This window comes from Penicillium hordei (assembly GCF_028827395.1).
Source record: "Penicillium hordei strain IBT 12815 chromosome Unknown utg000003l_segment0_segment0, whole genome shotgun sequence".
Lineage (NCBI taxonomy): Eukaryota > Fungi > Ascomycota > Eurotiomycetes > Eurotiales > Aspergillaceae > Penicillium > Penicillium hordei.
In genome coordinates, this window is record NW_026623144.1 from 1,183,433 (window position 1) to 1,200,489 (window position 17,057).

Genomic DNA, 17,057 nt, shown 5'->3' on the forward strand with positions numbered 1-17,057 from the left:
TGCTATTTATGCATCCATCTTTCTAATGATGTGAGCGAAGCTGTCAAGGGCCAAATGACATGGAGGTTTGATAATGATGCCAGGTTGCAATCGCCCCATCTGCTTCTGGAAATCCCTCGTATTCGACACCGGGCTGATGAACTTTAAATTCAACACACGTCCATTTCGAGTACCGCCCGTAATCGCTTGATAGGGCTGTTTGAAAATTATGTAATTGCAAATATTAACGTAATTCTACCGTGAGCACCCACTTGCGTCGTGTGTGTGCTGACCTTACTTCGCGGGACTAGCACGTTAAATAGTTACTAAATATGATACAATGATTGACACGACGTTTTGAATTTTGCAGTACATTATAATGCCACCCGGGTCAGTATTGTCAATTTTTGAGGTTATTTGTATAGTTGTGGGTCCATTAAAATCAACGAGATGAATATTTTTCTGGTAGGCAGCAGAATTGGGGATTGAGATTGCATTGTCGATGGTCAAAAGGTTAGAGCAAAAGAATGAGAAATTTCATCCGGATTTTGCATGAAGCGCAGAGGCTCAAGATCTACCACACAGGTTGAATACGGTTGAGCTGGACGAATTGATGCTTGTAAGTCAGATTACCCTACGAAGGGGGATCGAGGCTGAACAACCAGGACGGCTTTTTTGCCACTTTGAAAGGTGAGGCAGAACTAAAGCTCATGGTGAATATCGTAAACCATCACATTATGATATCAACTTTCCGACACGTATTTGAACGAGGGGATGCTATAGGAGGGGGTATTATGGGTTGTCAATGTTTTCGTAAGGTCTCCAGGGGCAACGTTCATCCAGCAAACAAGCCAAACAGACGGATGGCTTAGATGGCAATTTACATCTAGAAGGGCCGGGCCGTCCTGTACAACGTGCACATGCAGCACCGCCGCGAGGACGTCTGGGGCAAGGACTCGGGTGATTTCAAGCCCGAGCGCTGGGAGGCCCGCCGCTCCGGCTGGGAGTACCTCCCCTTCAACGGTGGGCCGCGCATCTGCATTGGCCAGCAGTTCGCCCTCACCGAGGCTGGTTACGTCCTCGTCTGTATGCTCCAGCGCTTCGACGGACTCGAGGACGTCCACGCCGACCAGAGGATTAGGTGGGACTTGGCTTTAGTGAGCGCTCCTGGTGACACGGTTACGGTGCGCCTCCTCGAGGCTAGCCGGTAAGAAAAGAACAGGACTCTTTCTTCGATAAGTATACGATATTTCCTTTTCAGCTTTTAAACCCCTCATACTTTCTATTAAAGTTTTTTTTCTTTTCGGATCTGCTGCTAATTTGTAATAGTTGGTCAGTACAGAGTGCATGGCGGGTACTCTGGAATGGATAGATTATCTGGGCGTTTTGATCATCATCCTCAACAGCGTTGTCTGTGCTAATGATGCATTTTATGGTTGCTCTGTTTGTATATACTGAAAACCGCGCATATAGAGCGAATGAAAACGTCGAGTGATAACACATACCTCTCGATACCAACCTCAGTGTCCGGGTCTAGCACAGGTAATTAGCGTTGTCTTGCATCATCAAGAGCAGATAGACTACACTAGTAGAGACCATGACCTTGATGTGGCATTGAGGCTCCATTTTTGTCTGATTTGGGTATTTAGTCTATCGCACAAGATCACTCAACATTCTGATTGATGCAAAAAATCAAGAAATCCTCCGCATAACATCCGCTATTCTACGTAGACTGCCAGAAAGACATGTAAATGTATAATGAATGAAAATTTAGTACGCTGGAGGTGACATCGTCTCCGTCATGACACTGTGACCATATTCCTGCTCCAGATTCGACGAAGCGGCAGCAAGGATGGCCTCTGAAGGAAGGTTGACAATCATCAGGTACAAAATGTTCTGCAAAAGGCCATGGTCAATCAAAAAAACAACACCACCAAGTCAGCAGGAAGGATAAAACATGAGTTAGACTTACGCTCTTGATGGATCTTTTACCACCTTCCAGCGCCCTTCTCTTCTTGCGGAACTGCTCCAGACGAGGCTCGTAGTCCTTCTCCAACCGCCTCAACTCCCGATCTGTCTCGGATTGACTGCGTCGGTCGTTCAAGATGCGCTCCCTCCTGTCGTTGTACTCGTCAAGGACTCTCTTCTCTTCTTCATCAATTCTGCCGGCCACCTTCTGCGCACGCTGCTCCGGGGTAGGACTCAACACGCCGCCGGAGAGCACACCGATGAGACCTCCGTTGACGGCCGGATGATTGGGGTCAAGGTACCGGTTGCTGAAGCCACGACCAGCCGGCCCACTTAGCACGTCGTTGCCGTTCTCGGCGGTGTACTTTGCGCGAGCGCGACGGTCGAGGTAGTCGTTGAAGTTGTCAAAGGCCTTCTTGGCTTTGTCCTTGGTCGAAGTCTTGCCTCCGGCGGGGACGACACCCCTCTTGGAGCCTGGTGACTCAGGCGGAGAATCGGACAGGTACTTCTTGTGTTGGCGGTGGTTGTCCATGTAGACAAGCGGTGCGACAGCCGTAGGCAGACCCCCAGGTCCCTGCGACTCGCCGGAAATGTGGTTACGCATCCATGCACTGCCGCCGCCATTGCTCGAGCCGTTGACAGCTAGTGAGGCAAGCTGTTTGAGACGGTTGGGATTCTTGGGCTCCTTGAGCTCAGGTTCATGTTTCATAATCATGCAGAACAGACCGTGAGGTGCGAAAAGCTCGCGGTTGTACTTGTCCATGATGTTGTTGGTCCTAAGCCGGGGTCAGCATCGTGGCTTGAGAGGAGAGTCGTCTTGTTACACTTACCTTCCTCTGACGTAGCCCTTGTTGGCCGCCCAGGCGCCCGCTTGCACCGCCGCGGCGACGCCCATGACGATGATTTCGGGAGTGAAGCCCACGCCAAGAGAGACGACTTGAACGCCGGCGAGGTACTTGTTGCCCTCCAAGGCCGTGTTAGTCTCATCGATGAAGCGCAGGAACGACCTTTGGTCGATGCCGCATGACTCCAGAGATGGCGCATAGGCGGCCATGAAGCCTCGCTCCTGAGACCCTGGGCGCTGCTGCGGGATCACGATGGGCAGAGGCAGTGGCCCTCCCATGGTGGTCATCCCAGCTTGTGAGTCGTACCTGGGGTCTGGGGTGGATTGCCCTCTAAACATGGGATTGGGACCGGGCTGAAGCTGTCCGTAAGGTGCTTGTCCATTTTGAGGCTCGCCATACTGAGGTTGACCATATTGGGGTTGGCCATATTGGGGTTGGCCATATTGTGGCTGTCCGTAATGAGGTTGTCCTGTTGGGGGAGGTCCATACTGAGGCTGTCCATACTGAGGTTGTCCCATTGGAGGGGCCTCGTACTGAGGACCTCTAGGTTGAGGGTGGCCGTACTGGGCTTGATCGTATTGAGGCGGGTAGCTAGGTTTGTCGTATTGTGATTGTGAGTGCATGAGGACCTGCCCATGCATAGGCGGCTTCTTGGACTGCGCGTACATGATGTTGGAGCTGATCCGCTTTGCTGGAGAATCGCGACACACCAGTCAGTACTCGGTTGACCCAGGCGTCAGATCGTAAAGGCGTCCCGTAGCACATCTGGGACTCTGGGCATGGCTTGCAGTGGACCCCAATCCTAGTGGATATAGCTGCTGCTAGCGATGCGAAGTGGGGAAGAAATAAGTTTAGTCTCGCCGCGGGGGTTGTGACCAGGGGACCGCGGGAGTGCAAAGACGAAATAGAGATAAAGAGAGTTGTTGATGATGGCCAAGAAAGGGAAAATCAGATTTAAGAACGAAGAGAAAAAAGAAATTATCCCTTCGGATTGTGGTTCCAAGATGGACAATACGCCGGAGCCTCCACTGGCAGTGCATTTGATGGTGCCGTGAACCGAACATCCTGCATACCCCTTTGGGATATGGTCGTGGAGTGGTCGCCCCCTCTGTCCTGTTTAAGTTAGCAGGATGCAAGTGGCTCTCCGTTTGAAACTGTGCCTACGTCCCTTTTGTGTCTTTGTCCTTTTACCAGCGTCATTGTGGCAGCCCCGGGCATTGCTCCTAATTGAGGCAACTCTTGGCACTGCGGCTTTGACTTGACACAAACACATGCATCCACCATTACCGCAGACTTGCAGCCATGCCGTCCTACCTGTATACCTTTTTGGCGGATTCTCTTGGTCCCTGTCGACCCCCAACGACATGGGGCCCCCAAAGGGCCAGCTTTCTATTCCCGATGCGGCAAAGGGGATTCATTACGCCAGTGGTGTTTGGCATTGGCTGACTGATGCCCACTAGCGAGCGGCATGCTACTCCATCTGCAACTGAATACTCTAAGTGGGATGTGTCGTACCAAGGGCCGACAGAACAAGGCGTGTCATCTATGAACAATGAAATGTATATGAGCAACGTGTTTGAAGCTTCAGAAACTCAGAGAGAAGACAAGACATTCAATCAATCAACTCACCCTCGTCAAACCATCAAACCTCGATTCTATCTTCACCACTCTTGCCTAACCATATACCGCAAGACTACTCACACGTCGACACAATGGCTGCTCCCGCTTCCAAGACCGTCCAGGACCTTAACGGCTCTTGGGCTGTTGTAAGAGACACCGAATTCCCTCATGTCTGTGTCACACAAGTCCTGTATGCTAACTATACCTACAGAACGACAACCTGTCCGAGTCCTCTGCCGAGATCCTCAAGGTCCAGGGCATCAACTGGCTGACCCGCAAGGTCATTGCCATGGCCAACGTCACTGTCATCATCAACCAGCGCAAGGACGAGAACAGCAACATCCTACTCGACATTGAGAACAAGCCCAGCGGCAGCCTCCCCACCACCCAGGAGAAGCGTGTCCTCAACTGGAAGCCCGTCGAGCTCAACCACGGCCTCTTGGGCAATATCCGCGGTCGCTCCCGTATCTGCAAGCTCGCCGACCTCGATGACGACTGCCTCCGCCAGGGTTGGGAGGACGGCACCGAGGAGGTCATGCACTTCAAGACCGAGCACCTCGACTCCAAGGGCGTCGTCACCCAGCAGGTCGCCGGCTTCATTGTCCTCGACGGCACTCGCTACCACGCCAGGCGGGTCCTGGTCACCAAGGACGACGGCGAGAGGCTTGAGGCCAAGCTCGTCTACGACTACCAGTGTTAGATATAGAAACCCGGTGTATACGTATTGGCGATTGTGCGACTGGGTGGCTACATCAAAGGGCACAGTAAACCAGCCTTGAGGCGATGTACATAGATCTTTTCATTTATGCTGACGATACCGTTGTCACATAAATTTACGAACAATTTTTGCCTACATGATTCCCTTGCCAAATCACTTTGGAATACTTTGGAATATATGTCTCTGCGCGTTTTCTGTCTGTCAAAACTAGCGCGTATGTTTCAGTGATCACAAGTTGCTAGACAAGGGCCAGCTCAGAACATATGACACCAGTAAAGCGTTTGTACATGTCCTGCTACATAAATGAATCGTGGCCTAAGGTGAAACATTTCCGACCACTGGAAACGTCAAACGGATCCTGTGCAATGCAAACATCGCGAACTGTAGTAGCCAATTCATAGTGGCTTGACTTTGCCAGAAAAAGACGAGATAGATTTACACCCACTCTTACCTAAGAGCAGCTTTCATTTCTTCCGAAAGAGGCAGAATTGAGATGATGAACGATGCTCACTGTGGCCAAGACGTTGTTGTAGTGAAACTAGGGGACGATTTATTGGAATAGATGTTCTCAGTCTTTGCCGTCACGCAGCCAAAGGATTGGACAAAGGTGAAAACCATGGATTATATGATTCGACATCAGATTTTCAGATAATATTAAACCCATTGTGCTTGAAAGCAAAGTAGAACTTGGAAGCAAAGGAACTTACAAGATATTACATTTTAAGGCATCACTGTAGAAGAGAGGAAAAGTTTTGTACCAAGTCTTTTATAACGCTAAAGCAAAAGCTAACGTAAACATGAGGATGTTAGGCATAGGAAAAAACAGGGAGAGTGATGAGTGAAGCTACATACAAGAACAAACACGCCAAAAAGAATGGTCAACACTCTACCGCGACACCGTAGCGAGGCCCTTGCCCTCGGCATCCTGCAGGACCATGTTCATGGTGCTGAACTGGTAGCGGAATCCGGCAGTCTTGGCCTTGCCGACCCAGACGTGGGCCAGGATCTTGGGCTGGCCGCTCTGGGCATACTCGGGCAGCGAGCCCAGCCTCTCGACAACCTTGGCAATGTCGCGAGACAGACGGTCGGCGGGGATCAGGTCGTAGTGACCGTCCCAGGTGGTCGAGTTGGGTAGCTCGGTCATCTTGGCGGCGACGTCGACGAACTCCTGGAGGACCTGGTCGAGCTCCTCGCCCTGGGCCTCACGACCATCGGGAACGGGCAGTTGGCGGTGGACGTGGACGGGGAGGCGCAGCTGATCGATCGACTTCTCGAGGAAGCGCTCGCTGTCCCACTTGGAGGCGACGTAGCCCTGGGAGTCGTCCGAAGCAGGCTTGATGGTGGCGGCCTCAGTGCCAGAGAGGAAGTGGAAGGGCACGACGCGGCGATGGCCACGCAGGGAAGCGGCAGAAATGAGAGCGGGCTCCTTGGTGGACTGGACGTTGATGGCCTGGACTTGGTCGTAGGTGCTGAAGAAGGACCGGTTGGCACCGCTGTGGATGATCATGCCAGCCTGCTGGGCGAGAGCGGCGAACTCGGTCTCGGACAGACCGAGGCGAGGATCGTTTAGATCACCCTCGTATACGGAGAGCTTGGAAGAGGACGCGACGACGGCGTTGAACTTCTAGGGGTGGGGAAGCTCGTCAGACAGGGGACGGTGGGCAATGCAGTGGACGCGGCCGATCTTGGGGTCCTGGATGAGGCGCTCCAAGATGTGACGACCATTGAAACCAGAGGCGCCGGTGAGGGTGACAGTCAGGGACTGGGCGTTCTTGCTGGTAGTGGAGGAGGCGTCAGCGGGAGAGATCTGGAGCATGTCATCGGTGAGGGCAGTCTCGAGGTCCCAGTTGATTCCAGAGTTGGCCAAGAGGTTATCGAGGAGGGCACCCAAAGCAGAGAGCTTGCTGGACTCGATGACCTTAAGGAGAGGAACGACGATGGCAAAAGCCTCGCGGATGCGAGACTGGAGGCGGACAGTATGCAAGGAGTTACCTCCGAGCTGGAAGAAGGTTCAAGTTGACGACCACACCATCCATAACGGACTAGGAAAGGGTCTCCTACCACAGCTCCCAGATGGCCTTCTCAGTGTTGGTGACCTCGGTAGAGATCTCGGCATCATCGACCTGGGATTGGACAGAGATGGTGGCAATGGCCAGCCTGTTGGACATTTACCTCGTGGGACCGACGAGAGTCGGGTCGGATAGGACATGGGCAAAGGCGAGCGAATAGGCTTGTGTGTTACCGGCATCTGTGGGGCTTACCCCTGCTCGGCAGAGGCGACCTACATAGATCAGCCTTGGCGAGACACTCCGGCTGTCTGTATGTACGATTAAGCATCGTGGGTAGATCCGAACCGTGCCTCTGCCAAGAAGCGCAGGGAGTTGCCGGGCTGGCAGATGCTCGGCACTGGGCCAAGTGCCGAAAGAAACGCCGCAAGGATACTAGCATCCCTAGCGATGATGAGCATACACGTACATACATACGTGATCTCTAATTAACCAAAATGACAACACCCGCTATTTCAACAATCTATACGGGCATTGATACCGATCTATAATATGCACTTTTATATGGTATGTCTAGTACTCAATGTCACATGATGTTTCCGGTATAATACCTGGTTTCTACCATGTATTCGGACTTAGTATTCGACAACAGATAACAATGGATCGATAGCTGCCCTTCCGGCTAAGCCCTTGGGCGCTAATAAATTGTGTGTGTGTGTGTGTGTGTGTGTGTGTATGTGTGTATTTAGGCACAACGTTTTTCGCCCACTTCAAATCGTCTTGTCCTCTTGCTTTCTCTTTCCAGTCCTTTTTTACCATATCGTTGTTCGAACTTGGCATTCACCTCATCCAGCCTTACCTTGTGTCTCCACGCGGAACGGGACGGCCCCCACTCCAGGGCGCTCTCTTATTCACGTACATACTTAGACATGCGTTGGGTTTGATGCCTGACACATTTCCCCGCCTATCCATCCACAATCATCACCACTTGGTAGAATCGCCATGATGGTCTACTGCGGTCGTCCTTCAACAAGTTGCAACAATTGTCGCGCCAAGAAGACAAGAGTAAGTCATTACTGTTTGCGCCCCTTTACAAAAGATAGAAAATCATCAGTTAAAAAAAGAAGTAAAAAAGACATTTTGGCTCACATTTAACCTCAAAAAAAAAGTGCGACAAAGCAGTCCCAGAATGCGGCCAATGTTGTCGCACGGGTCAGAAATGCCCCGGGTACAGAGATCCCTCAAGCCTCATCTTTCGCGATGAGAGCACCCAGGTCATCAACCGCGCCCGCTCAAAAGTCTCCAAGAGGACTTCGACGGCCACCCCAACCAACCGCCTCTCGGTGGAGCGCACAGCCCCACCACAGGCACAGAACCAACAACTAAAGACCTCCGCACCGGACTATCACGCCAGCCGCCCCTCCGATGTCGTCGACGAGACCATGCTGGACATGAGCGACGTCGATGTCGGAGCCGGGATGTTCGCCGGTGGCAGCTTCATGCCCGAGTTGATGAGCTTCCACGACCCTTTCAACCCGGACGAGACTGGGCTCTTCTCCCTCCACCAGGATGCCTCGGCCAGCGCCATGCCGGTATCGGGCGACGGTCCTGGATCCGCTGCTTCTGTTCCTGCCTCCGTGTCTGGGCGTCGTTCCCGTGTCGGCGCTTCTAGCGTAGGCGGCGAGGATGTGGCTCTCGATCAGTTCCCTGATGACGGCAGCAACCACGGCGACCGCCAACGGCTAGGACACAACAACTTCACCCGCAGTCAGCCCGAGGTCATAGCGCGTCCCTTCTCCTTGCCTCTCGTCATCATCGGTATCGATTTCTTCCTCTCTCACTACGTCGTTCGGCAGTCTGGTCCCTCCTCCGGCTTCTTCGACTATGTTCCGGCCATGCTGGCGCAAGACGACGGCGGCAATGACATGCTCGAGGGTGCCATTCTGGCTGTCGGCTTCAGTGGGCTCGCTCGCACCACTAGCCATCCCGACCTGTTGACCCGGTCCATGATGCTGTACACCCGCACCATGGAGCGTGTCAATCTCGCCCTCGCCGACCCCCAGGCCGCCCGTCGCGACAGCACCATAGTCTCTGTCCTCGTCCTCGCCCTCTACGAGTTCAGCAAGGCCTCTATCGACGGATGGAAGCACCACATTGAGGGTGCCACTTCGCTCCTCAACCTGCGCGGCCGCTCCCAGTTCTCCACCTCGACCGGCCTGCAGATCTTCAAGGATCTCTTCTCCGAGCTCCTCACCAACTGCCTGCGCTCCGGCTCCCCCATGCCCTCGAGCCTACGCATGCTGCGCATTGAGGCCGCCAACGCCATCGGCGTCTCGGATCCCTACTGGGTCGCCTGCAGCGGCATGGTCGAGCTTCTGGATCTCTACCAGCACATTTCCCCTGGCGGCTACTCGTTCTTTCCCAACTCTTCCGGCGCCTCCTCCGCTCTCGCCGCCCGTTCCGATTCCTCCAACTCCCCCTCTACTGCATCCGGTTCTTCCCCCGCCTCTACCTCCACGCTCCCCAGTCCTCTCAAGGGTGCCAACATCTCCATTGAGTACCTCGAGCGCTACCTCTCACAGGCGTTCGAGATTGACTACCGCCTCGAGAGCACCTTCTCCAAGTGCCCTTCCGAGTGGCAATTTACCGCCAAATCCAACTCGTCCAGCAACAGCTACGATCCGACTCGCATCCTGCGCGACGTCAACCATATCTACCACGATGTCTGGATCTCCTCCATCTGGAACAGCATGCGCGTCTGCCGCATCCTCGCTAACCACGCCATCAGCCACCTCCTCCTCCGCGGCGCTAACACCGACAGCAACTGGTTCTTCGCCAACAACTACGCCGACCGCCTGCACCAGGCCACCCAGACCATCGTCCGCCAGCGCGACGAGATGCTCGCCTCCGTGCCCCAGCTCATGGGCTACGCCACTTCCCCGGCGCAAGAGCTACAGCTGCAGCAGCAGGAGCAGCAGGAGCACTCCAAGAACAACGCCGGCTCGGCCGTCGGCGGCTACTTTGCCTGCTGGGTTCTCCTCACTGTGGGCTGCATGCACAACCTCAGCCACGAGACCCGTGCATGGACTACCGCCCAGCTGCGCAGAATCAGCCGCCAAGAAGGTCTTGCGCAGGCAGATGATTTCGCCAACTTTATTGAATCAAGCAACCTCCGTCCACCATTGAGTGGATAGTATGGAAGCATCATTCAAAAGATATTTCATACAGCGATAAACTGCATATAGAGCATAGACCGTACATATAGGGTTACACCAGTATATATCCTTTCACAAATCAAAAATTAAACCAAAACGCTTCATCTGGGAGAGTTTTTCAAGTGTTTGTGCAAATATCCAAGTCTCGCAAATCGTAGTCTCGCTTATTAGGGGGAACTTTTAGTTAGATAGCATCCCCGCACAAGTACAAAAAGGAAAAGACATATCACTCAAAAATATGGGTATACGGATACTGAGTACGTACTACGTATTGGCATCTGTAGACTGCGCCGTAATTTACGGTTGACAAAAGAGGCAAAGTATTATGACATATCTGGGGATACGTGTTTCATCTAGTATCGAGGGAAGGCCAATTGATGCACCAAATGGATTGATACTACCTCTTGATGTCCCTATGTGTGTTGAATCATCCAGGGGCAATCAACTGAACGTTACATGAATAGTGACAAAGCTAACAAGCTCCGCCAGCTCGCCCTAAGGTTGGTGCACCCGAGTCACGGCATCGCTGATAGACTCGCTGCGCAGAAGAGCATGCTCGATCTCGGGCAGCTCAATGCGGTGACCACGGATCTTGACCTGGAAGTCCATACGGCCAAAGAACTCGATCATGCCGTCCGAAGGGCGGTGGTGCACTTGGTCACCGGTGCGGTAGGCGCGGACAGACTCGCCGTTGATGGCCACATGCACGAAGCGGTTCTTGTTGAGCCCCGCGTTGGTGTATCCACGGGCGAGACCGTCGCCAGTGACGATGAGCTCACCCATGACGCCAGGAGGCACGAGGCGCTGCTGCGGGTCCATGATGAAGGCACCCGAGTTGCTGATGGCCACGGCGATGGGCATGCCGTTGACACACTTCTGGTTGGCCGGGACCTTGTAGATGGCGCTGAAGGTGGTATTTTCGGTGGGACCGTAGCCGTTGACGAGGTCACCCTCGATGATTCCCTTGGCCTGGGCAGCATCGCGTGGGTCGAGGCGGTCTCCGGCAGCGAAGAGTAGTTCCAGGCTGGAGAGAGCAGATGGCGCGCTGGCAAGGCACTGCTTGAGGAGAGCAGGCGTGAGCATGCAGGACCGCACGGCCTCGCGCTGCAACACCCGTCTCAGAAGTGACCGGGTCGACGACCGTCATGTAGTCGGATGCAGACGAGAGTGCCGCCGTTTAGCATCGCGGCGTAGATTTCCCACGTCACGGCGTCAAAGGCCAGGTTGGCAACGTGCGCAATGTTGCCACTTGACTGCGTCTTGGAGGCCACGTTGGTCTCGCGCACCAGGCGCACGATGCCGCGGTGCTCCACTTGGACACCTTTGGGCTTGCCCGTTGACCCGGACGTGAACATAACGTATACGAGGCTAGAAGCCGTTGGCGTCGGCAGAGCGCCAGCGAAGTGCTGGCCCTGCCCGTCCAGGACCTGGGCAATGTGGCGGAAGCTCAGGTCCTTGAGCTGCAGAGGATGGCCTGAGGCCGGCGCCGAGAAGGATGAGCTTGTCTCCCTGGACCGCGGAGAGGATGCTCTCGAGGGGGCCAACGGGAACGTTGACGTCGAGAGGCAAATAGGCCAGATTGGCCTTGAGAATGGCCAACAGGGCCACAATCGTCTCGCACGACCGTGGCGCCAGCACCGCGACCATGGTCTCTGGGGCGAGCTGGTCCGATTGCCGTTCCAGCTCCGCGTACGTGAGCTGAGAAGACGAGTATGCGTTCTTGACGGTAACGGCGCTGGGGCTGAGAGAGACCTCTCTCCGGAAGAGCTCGACGACGCTGGAGTCGCGTAGGTAATCCGTGCCCGCAACATCTGTGAGGCCCATATCGGCCAGTGCTGAGAGACCTTGGGTAAGAGGCAGTGTTGAGACGAGGGCCTCGGGTGTCTTGAGGCCACGGCCGAAGATTTCGGTAGCCGCACCATCGAGCCGGGAGCTGTTGACATCTTCTGACGAGTGAACTGCAAATATCGTCTGAACGAGGGTTTACGGGACCGGTCGGCGGCCCCAGGACGCAGCTCCGACACGATCTTCTGGAAGGCGACATCCTGGTTGCTAGAGGCCGCGCTGTTGGTTTGCTGGACACGCTGGACAAGAGCATGGAACGAGTCCTCTAACTCGACGGTGGTGCGAACGCATAGGAGGTTGGTGTTGCTGTGGATGGGTGTAGCAATGGTGGCATCGTCGACACCGGTGAGGCGGTAGTGCGTCGCCCTGAAAGCGGCAAGGAGCACCACAAAGGGAGTGGCCTGGTGTGTCTGGCAGAAGGCCTGGGGCTCCTTGTAAAGCTGGTCATCGAGGGCGAAGTGGTGGACCTGCGCCTTGCCAGAGGGGATGGCCGACCGGGCTTGTAGCAGAGCAGCTCGGCGGGCTGGCTTCCCTCGAGCTGCTCCAGCCAATACGCGAGCCGACGCTGCTCGGTCTCGGCCATTGTGATAGATTGGTCTTTTGCTGTTTGGTGGTGAAAGGAAAACAAAAGCCGACTAAATGTGTAAAGAATGAGAAGGCCAGGGCGATGGAAGGCCGAGATGATGAATATTTAAAACATGTTCATCCCCACAAAGCAGACATCCCGTCTTGTTGTCTTTTATATAGACGGAATGCCATCACGTTGTCAGCTGTGTTCCTAGCTAGATGTCGCCCGGATCTCCGCTGGGGGATTGCTACAGGTAGAAACAAAACCGTAACTCATGATCCTCCGGACAGACATTGTCTGCATGTAGTAACGATCTTGAAGAGTGCTAGTCCCGCTGGGAAACGATAAAGTAGGGTGGATAGCGGGGGTCCCTGGTAGTCGACACTAGTAAGATAATAGGCTTGTTACAGAAACAACGCGTAAAGTAGGCTGTTCAAAGGAAGGAGACGGAAATTGCACGTGTTTCTAGTAGGATGGTGGTTGCGTCGATCAATCTCACTAATGGGGCTAGTCCGTAACTAGCTGGTGGAGGTTAGGCGACGGCAACTCTTAGTGGCAATGCTTCAGCCGTCAAGCCTTAAGGGAGGGATCGCTACGGATATGGTGTGGCTTGCAAAGTACGTAGTCCGTACACGTGTTTTAGAACCGAGTGCGAGGTAAGAGAGTCCTTGGACGTATGCAAAGGGAGAATACGGACGAGAGTTATGAGGATGGGAAATGTTACCCAAAATGGACAGCTCGGAGTCCGGCAAAAGGAGCAAAACGGTGACGGAAACGGAATAGCGCAAGAGAGGCTGCCACGCAGAGCCCAAAAGATGATAGGGGACCCTTACCGCCAAGGAGATCTCTGGGGCGAGGACCGGGTAGTATCCACATCACCCATGGATCTATTCCTAATGAGGTATGCTCGATGTTATACTTGTTCCACATGGAGATATCCGAAACCAAGTTGTCATTGAATGCCTCGTTCGTCTTTGTGTTCAAGTGCACCGCCCGAACGCATTGCAATCTTTTCATCGTACACCTGCTCCACCAGGGGAGGCCGCTCTCTTATTTTACTCCTGGACGTTTCATTTATTACCCTCGTATCGTTTTCTCCAAGGCAAGAGCTGGTGTTCGAATGACTCCCAACTCTTGCCCTATCCTTCATACTTGTTTCATCAGATCATACCGGTTTTCCAGGGCCTTCAAATCCCTGCCCTGACCTTGTAATCTAGATTGCCCATCAATCAGCCATCAGCAAGACACCTGTCCGCTATATTCGCCGCTCCGGCCCCTCTCGATCCAAGATGACATTTAGCTATCAAGATGGTATCGCGTTATTGCAGCTCATCGCCTTCGTGCCCTGTCTCTTCCTCGCCATTCTTTTGTGTTACCAGCAAGGAATGAAGGCCGTGGCATCATGTTGGAGATTCCTCATTATCCTCGCCTGTCTCCGAATCGCCGGCGCTATATGCCAGCTCATCACCATCACTGACGACTCAATCGATGTTGTCACCACAAAAATTACATGCGACTTGTTGGGCATCGCTCCCCTAACACTGGCTGCCGTGGGTTTGCTGCAAAGAGTGTAAATCGCAACCTGATATCCACCTACGCGTGACTCGAGACTGACGTAGACATGTCTTGTTCAGAAACGCCTCGATCAACAAGCTCTCCAAATGGATCTTCATCTTTGTCAGCATCGTCAGCTTGGTCGGGCTGGCCCTTGGTATCGCCGGCGCTATCAAGGCCCTCGACAGCTACACCATCCCCCGCATGCTCCAAGCCGCATTGGGCATGTTCGTCGGCTGCTTGGGTCTCCTGCTGGCCATTCTGGGGTACCTGACCATCTACCGCAACGAGATGCCTCGCAACGAGAAGATCATCCTGTACTCAGTCTACGCCTGTGCCCCACTGCTCATCGTGCGCACCGTCTACGGCTGCTTGGGTGACTACACGACCATCGCGCGGTTCAACCTGTTTGAGCCCAACCCCACCGTCAATCTCTGCATGGGCGTCCTCGAGGAGATTATTCTTATGATTATCTGCCTCGCTGTTGGCTTTTACTGCCCCCCGCCCAAGGAGCCTCAACCTGGTAAGTCTTGTCGTCATTTTAACGTGATTGATTGTTTTCATGACGAATACACGCTGACAATTCTTAGATGCTGCCGACACGACGAATTCGGACGAGACCAACATTGTGGAGAAACGCTCCTCTCCCCCCAGCGATGCCCGCTCTGACACTGTTGACACCATGAACAAGGAGAAAATTGCTGAGGAGGGACGCATGGGGACCTCGACTGCCGAGGCTTTGTAAGATCTGGCTGTCCCTTCACACGTCGCAAAGTGCCTATAACCTTGGACTGGCTCGGGAGGCCTTTCGTTGCAATGATGAACTTTGGGATTGGCCCCTGCTGCAAGTCCAGAAATCTGGCGAATCTCTTTTTCTTTGGTATCCTTTTAGCGTTAAGCACATGTCCATTTGACACAATCCTCGAGAACTAGAATAGAGTGCTAGCAATTGCTAGATACTAAATACCCTTCTAGGAATGTTTCTGTCTCTCTTTTCGAATCTCTTGAAATGATAGTGACCCTTGGCATGAAGTGAACAAAGCAGGGTGATCCCGAGTCTTGCGACACAATGCACTGAATACTGTTGAATCGCAAGGGCCAGAAGGGGTTCAATGGTCGGACAGACAACACAAAATCAAAGCCGTCAGTGTATAGCCGAGGGGGTGCCGCATTGGCTCAAGGTGCAAACTCTATCAAGAACGCTTGGCAGGGCCCTAGCACCCTGACGACATATCACATCGAGCACTTCGTCAGCTGGCCTGAGCTTTCAATTAACGACCAGAACATATGTGACCTCGACATCCACATATGGGTCAGGCCGCACTCTGTGATAATTTCTGAGGTAGGGGCTGAGAATAAGTATGCGAAGATAGTTGCTTCTGATTGTGCTTGGGATGCAATTTTTTGGTAAATGATGCTGGATAACCCTTTCCTCCATGCAGATGTTAAAGGCTCTAGGGTGCGAGCGGCTCATTCCCGGTCAGCCCCCTTTTTTCCAAAACGGCAGCTCGATCTTCCAGAAACGCTTTGTATGGCGCTTTCGGGACAGTCCTATCTTCATTCTCCCATACTTGATATCCAACCTCCTTCCAAACTTGAAGTTGACGAGTAAGATTCGGGCTCGGTTTGACTATTTGTTTGGATTGGACAAAATTCAATACGTCCACTTTCTGCATGCGGAGTTTGCGCATGAGATAGGCGACAACGATCGTTGGCGAGCGTGATATGCCAAGATCACAGTGGACTAATATCGCCTCGGATGGTGCACCGCATGGCTCATCATTCGTAGCATTTTTGTGGTCGACAGGCAAAGAGGACAATAAGGAAAGAGCAGGGGATGCCATTTGGTCGATAAAATTGCAAATATCGCTCATATGAGTAAGGAGGTCTTGCGTTGACGAATCTGCACACTGAACCCATCTGTGACGATGCTCTGGAATGCCTGCCTCTCTTGTAGTAGTGTTCCACCATACCCACCGGGCATCAGTAAAAGAGACAATTGCGTTGATACGATTCTTTTGAAGCAGGTCCCGTTTGTATGATGCCTCAACATTCCCAAGAAAGAGACTAGGGACAATCTGCCTCATCCGGGCCGTGAACGCCATCTCCCACTTCTTGTTCCTCTCATTTTCGGTGACCTCTCCTGTTGCGTTTTCACTAATTATGGTTTGCCCGTGTTCTTCTCCTTCCTTCGAAACTGAGGAAGACGGGTGGTGATAGGTGAGGGATTCTGAAATTGCTTGCGGGGTTAAAGTGGATGCGAGCAGCGCCCTATTGTGAGCTCCTGTTTTGCGCAGTCATAAACCCCCAGGCAAGTTAACGTATTTTGACAGAAAGCTGGTGTACGAACAATGTATGGTATAGATGACCAATGTTGACAACTCTAACTAAAATGACAGAGCCCGCTACTTCAACAATCTGTGCGGGCATCGATGACCAACTGTAATATACACTTTTGTATGGTATGCCTGGTACCCAATGTCACATAATGCTTCCGGTATAATACCTGGTTTGTACCATGTATTCGGACTTGGTATTCGACACTAACGTTCAGATGAGGACATGATCCCATAACCATCGTATAGACTTGCGCCAAGTATTATTGGTGTGAAAGAGGTTAATTGACTAAAGCTGAAGATAAAGGTCAAAGAACAATATATAAAAGAGTGTGTTCCAAGTCCGGGAAACAGGATATAATGCAACTCGAGCGAAAGCTCTCCAAATAAAGAGCGAAGAACC

The 17,057-nt window shown here is 53.0% G+C and overlaps 8 protein-coding genes across 8 annotated transcripts; 4 read left to right on the top strand and 4 right to left on the bottom strand.

The window, feature by feature from the left end:
• Positions 1–899: 899 nt before the first annotated feature.
• N7537_005687 (uncharacterized protein) lies at positions 900–1,190 on the top strand (the record flags this gene model as incomplete). Its single annotated transcript, XM_056896744.1, has 1 exon — positions 900–1,190. The coding sequence occupies one exon, from the start codon at positions 900–902 to the stop codon at positions 1,188–1,190; it is 291 nt and encodes a 96-aa protein (XP_056752529.1).
• A 559-nt stretch (positions 1,191–1,749) lies between these two features.
• Positions 1,750–3,460, bottom strand: N7537_005688 (uncharacterized protein; the record flags this gene model as incomplete). Its single annotated transcript, XM_056896745.1, has 3 exons — positions 1,750–1,875; positions 1,952–2,723; positions 2,778–3,460. The coding sequence occupies 3 exons, from the start codon at positions 3,458–3,460 to the stop codon at positions 1,750–1,752; spliced, it is 1,581 nt and encodes a 526-aa protein (XP_056752530.1).
• A 1,044-nt stretch (positions 3,461–4,504) lies between these two features.
• N7537_005689 (uncharacterized protein) lies at positions 4,505–5,112 on the top strand (the record flags this gene model as incomplete). Its single annotated transcript, XM_056896746.1, has 2 exons — positions 4,505–4,558; positions 4,624–5,112. The coding sequence occupies 2 exons, from the start codon at positions 4,505–4,507 to the stop codon at positions 5,110–5,112; spliced, it is 543 nt and encodes a 180-aa protein (XP_056752531.1).
• Positions 5,113–6,016: 904 nt separating this feature from the next.
• Positions 6,017–7,298, bottom strand: N7537_005690 (uncharacterized protein; the record flags this gene model as incomplete). The annotated part of the gene is made up of 3 exons (XM_056896747.1): positions 6,017–6,754; positions 6,806–7,129; positions 7,227–7,298. The coding sequence occupies 3 exons, from the start codon at positions 7,296–7,298 to the stop codon at positions 6,017–6,019; spliced, it is 1,134 nt and encodes a 377-aa protein (XP_056752532.1).
• Positions 7,299–8,138: 840 nt separating this feature from the next.
• N7537_005691 (Zn(II)2Cys6 transcription factor domain-containing protein) lies at positions 8,139–10,330 on the top strand (the record flags this gene model as incomplete). Its single annotated transcript, XM_056896748.1, has 2 exons — positions 8,139–8,201; positions 8,306–10,330. The coding sequence occupies 2 exons, from the start codon at positions 8,139–8,141 to the stop codon at positions 10,328–10,330; spliced, it is 2,088 nt and encodes a 695-aa protein (XP_056752533.1).
• Positions 10,331–10,823: 493 nt separating this feature from the next.
• On the bottom strand, positions 10,824–12,955 carry N7537_005692 (AMP-dependent synthetase/ligase; the record flags this gene model as incomplete). The annotated part of the gene is made up of 5 exons (XM_056896749.1): positions 10,824–10,846; positions 11,131–11,455; positions 11,867–12,284; positions 12,344–12,799; positions 12,918–12,955. 5 exons carry the CDS (start codon positions 12,953–12,955, stop codon positions 10,824–10,826), a joined length of 1,260 nt encoding a protein of 419 aa, XP_056752534.1.
• Positions 12,956–14,053: 1,098 nt separating this feature from the next.
• Positions 14,054–15,063, top strand: N7537_005693 (uncharacterized protein; the record flags this gene model as incomplete). Its single annotated transcript, XM_056896750.1, has 3 exons — positions 14,054–14,334; positions 14,399–14,841; positions 14,909–15,063. 3 exons carry the CDS (start codon positions 14,054–14,056, stop codon positions 15,061–15,063), a joined length of 879 nt encoding a protein of 292 aa, XP_056752535.1.
• Positions 15,064–15,772: 709 nt separating this feature from the next.
• N7537_005694 (dual specificity protein phosphatase family protein) lies at positions 15,773–16,162 on the bottom strand (the record flags this gene model as incomplete). Its single annotated transcript, XM_056896751.1, has 1 exon — positions 15,773–16,162. One exon carries the CDS (start codon positions 16,160–16,162, stop codon positions 15,773–15,775), a length of 390 nt encoding a protein of 129 aa, XP_056752536.1.
• Positions 16,163–17,057: the final 895 nt, after the last annotated feature.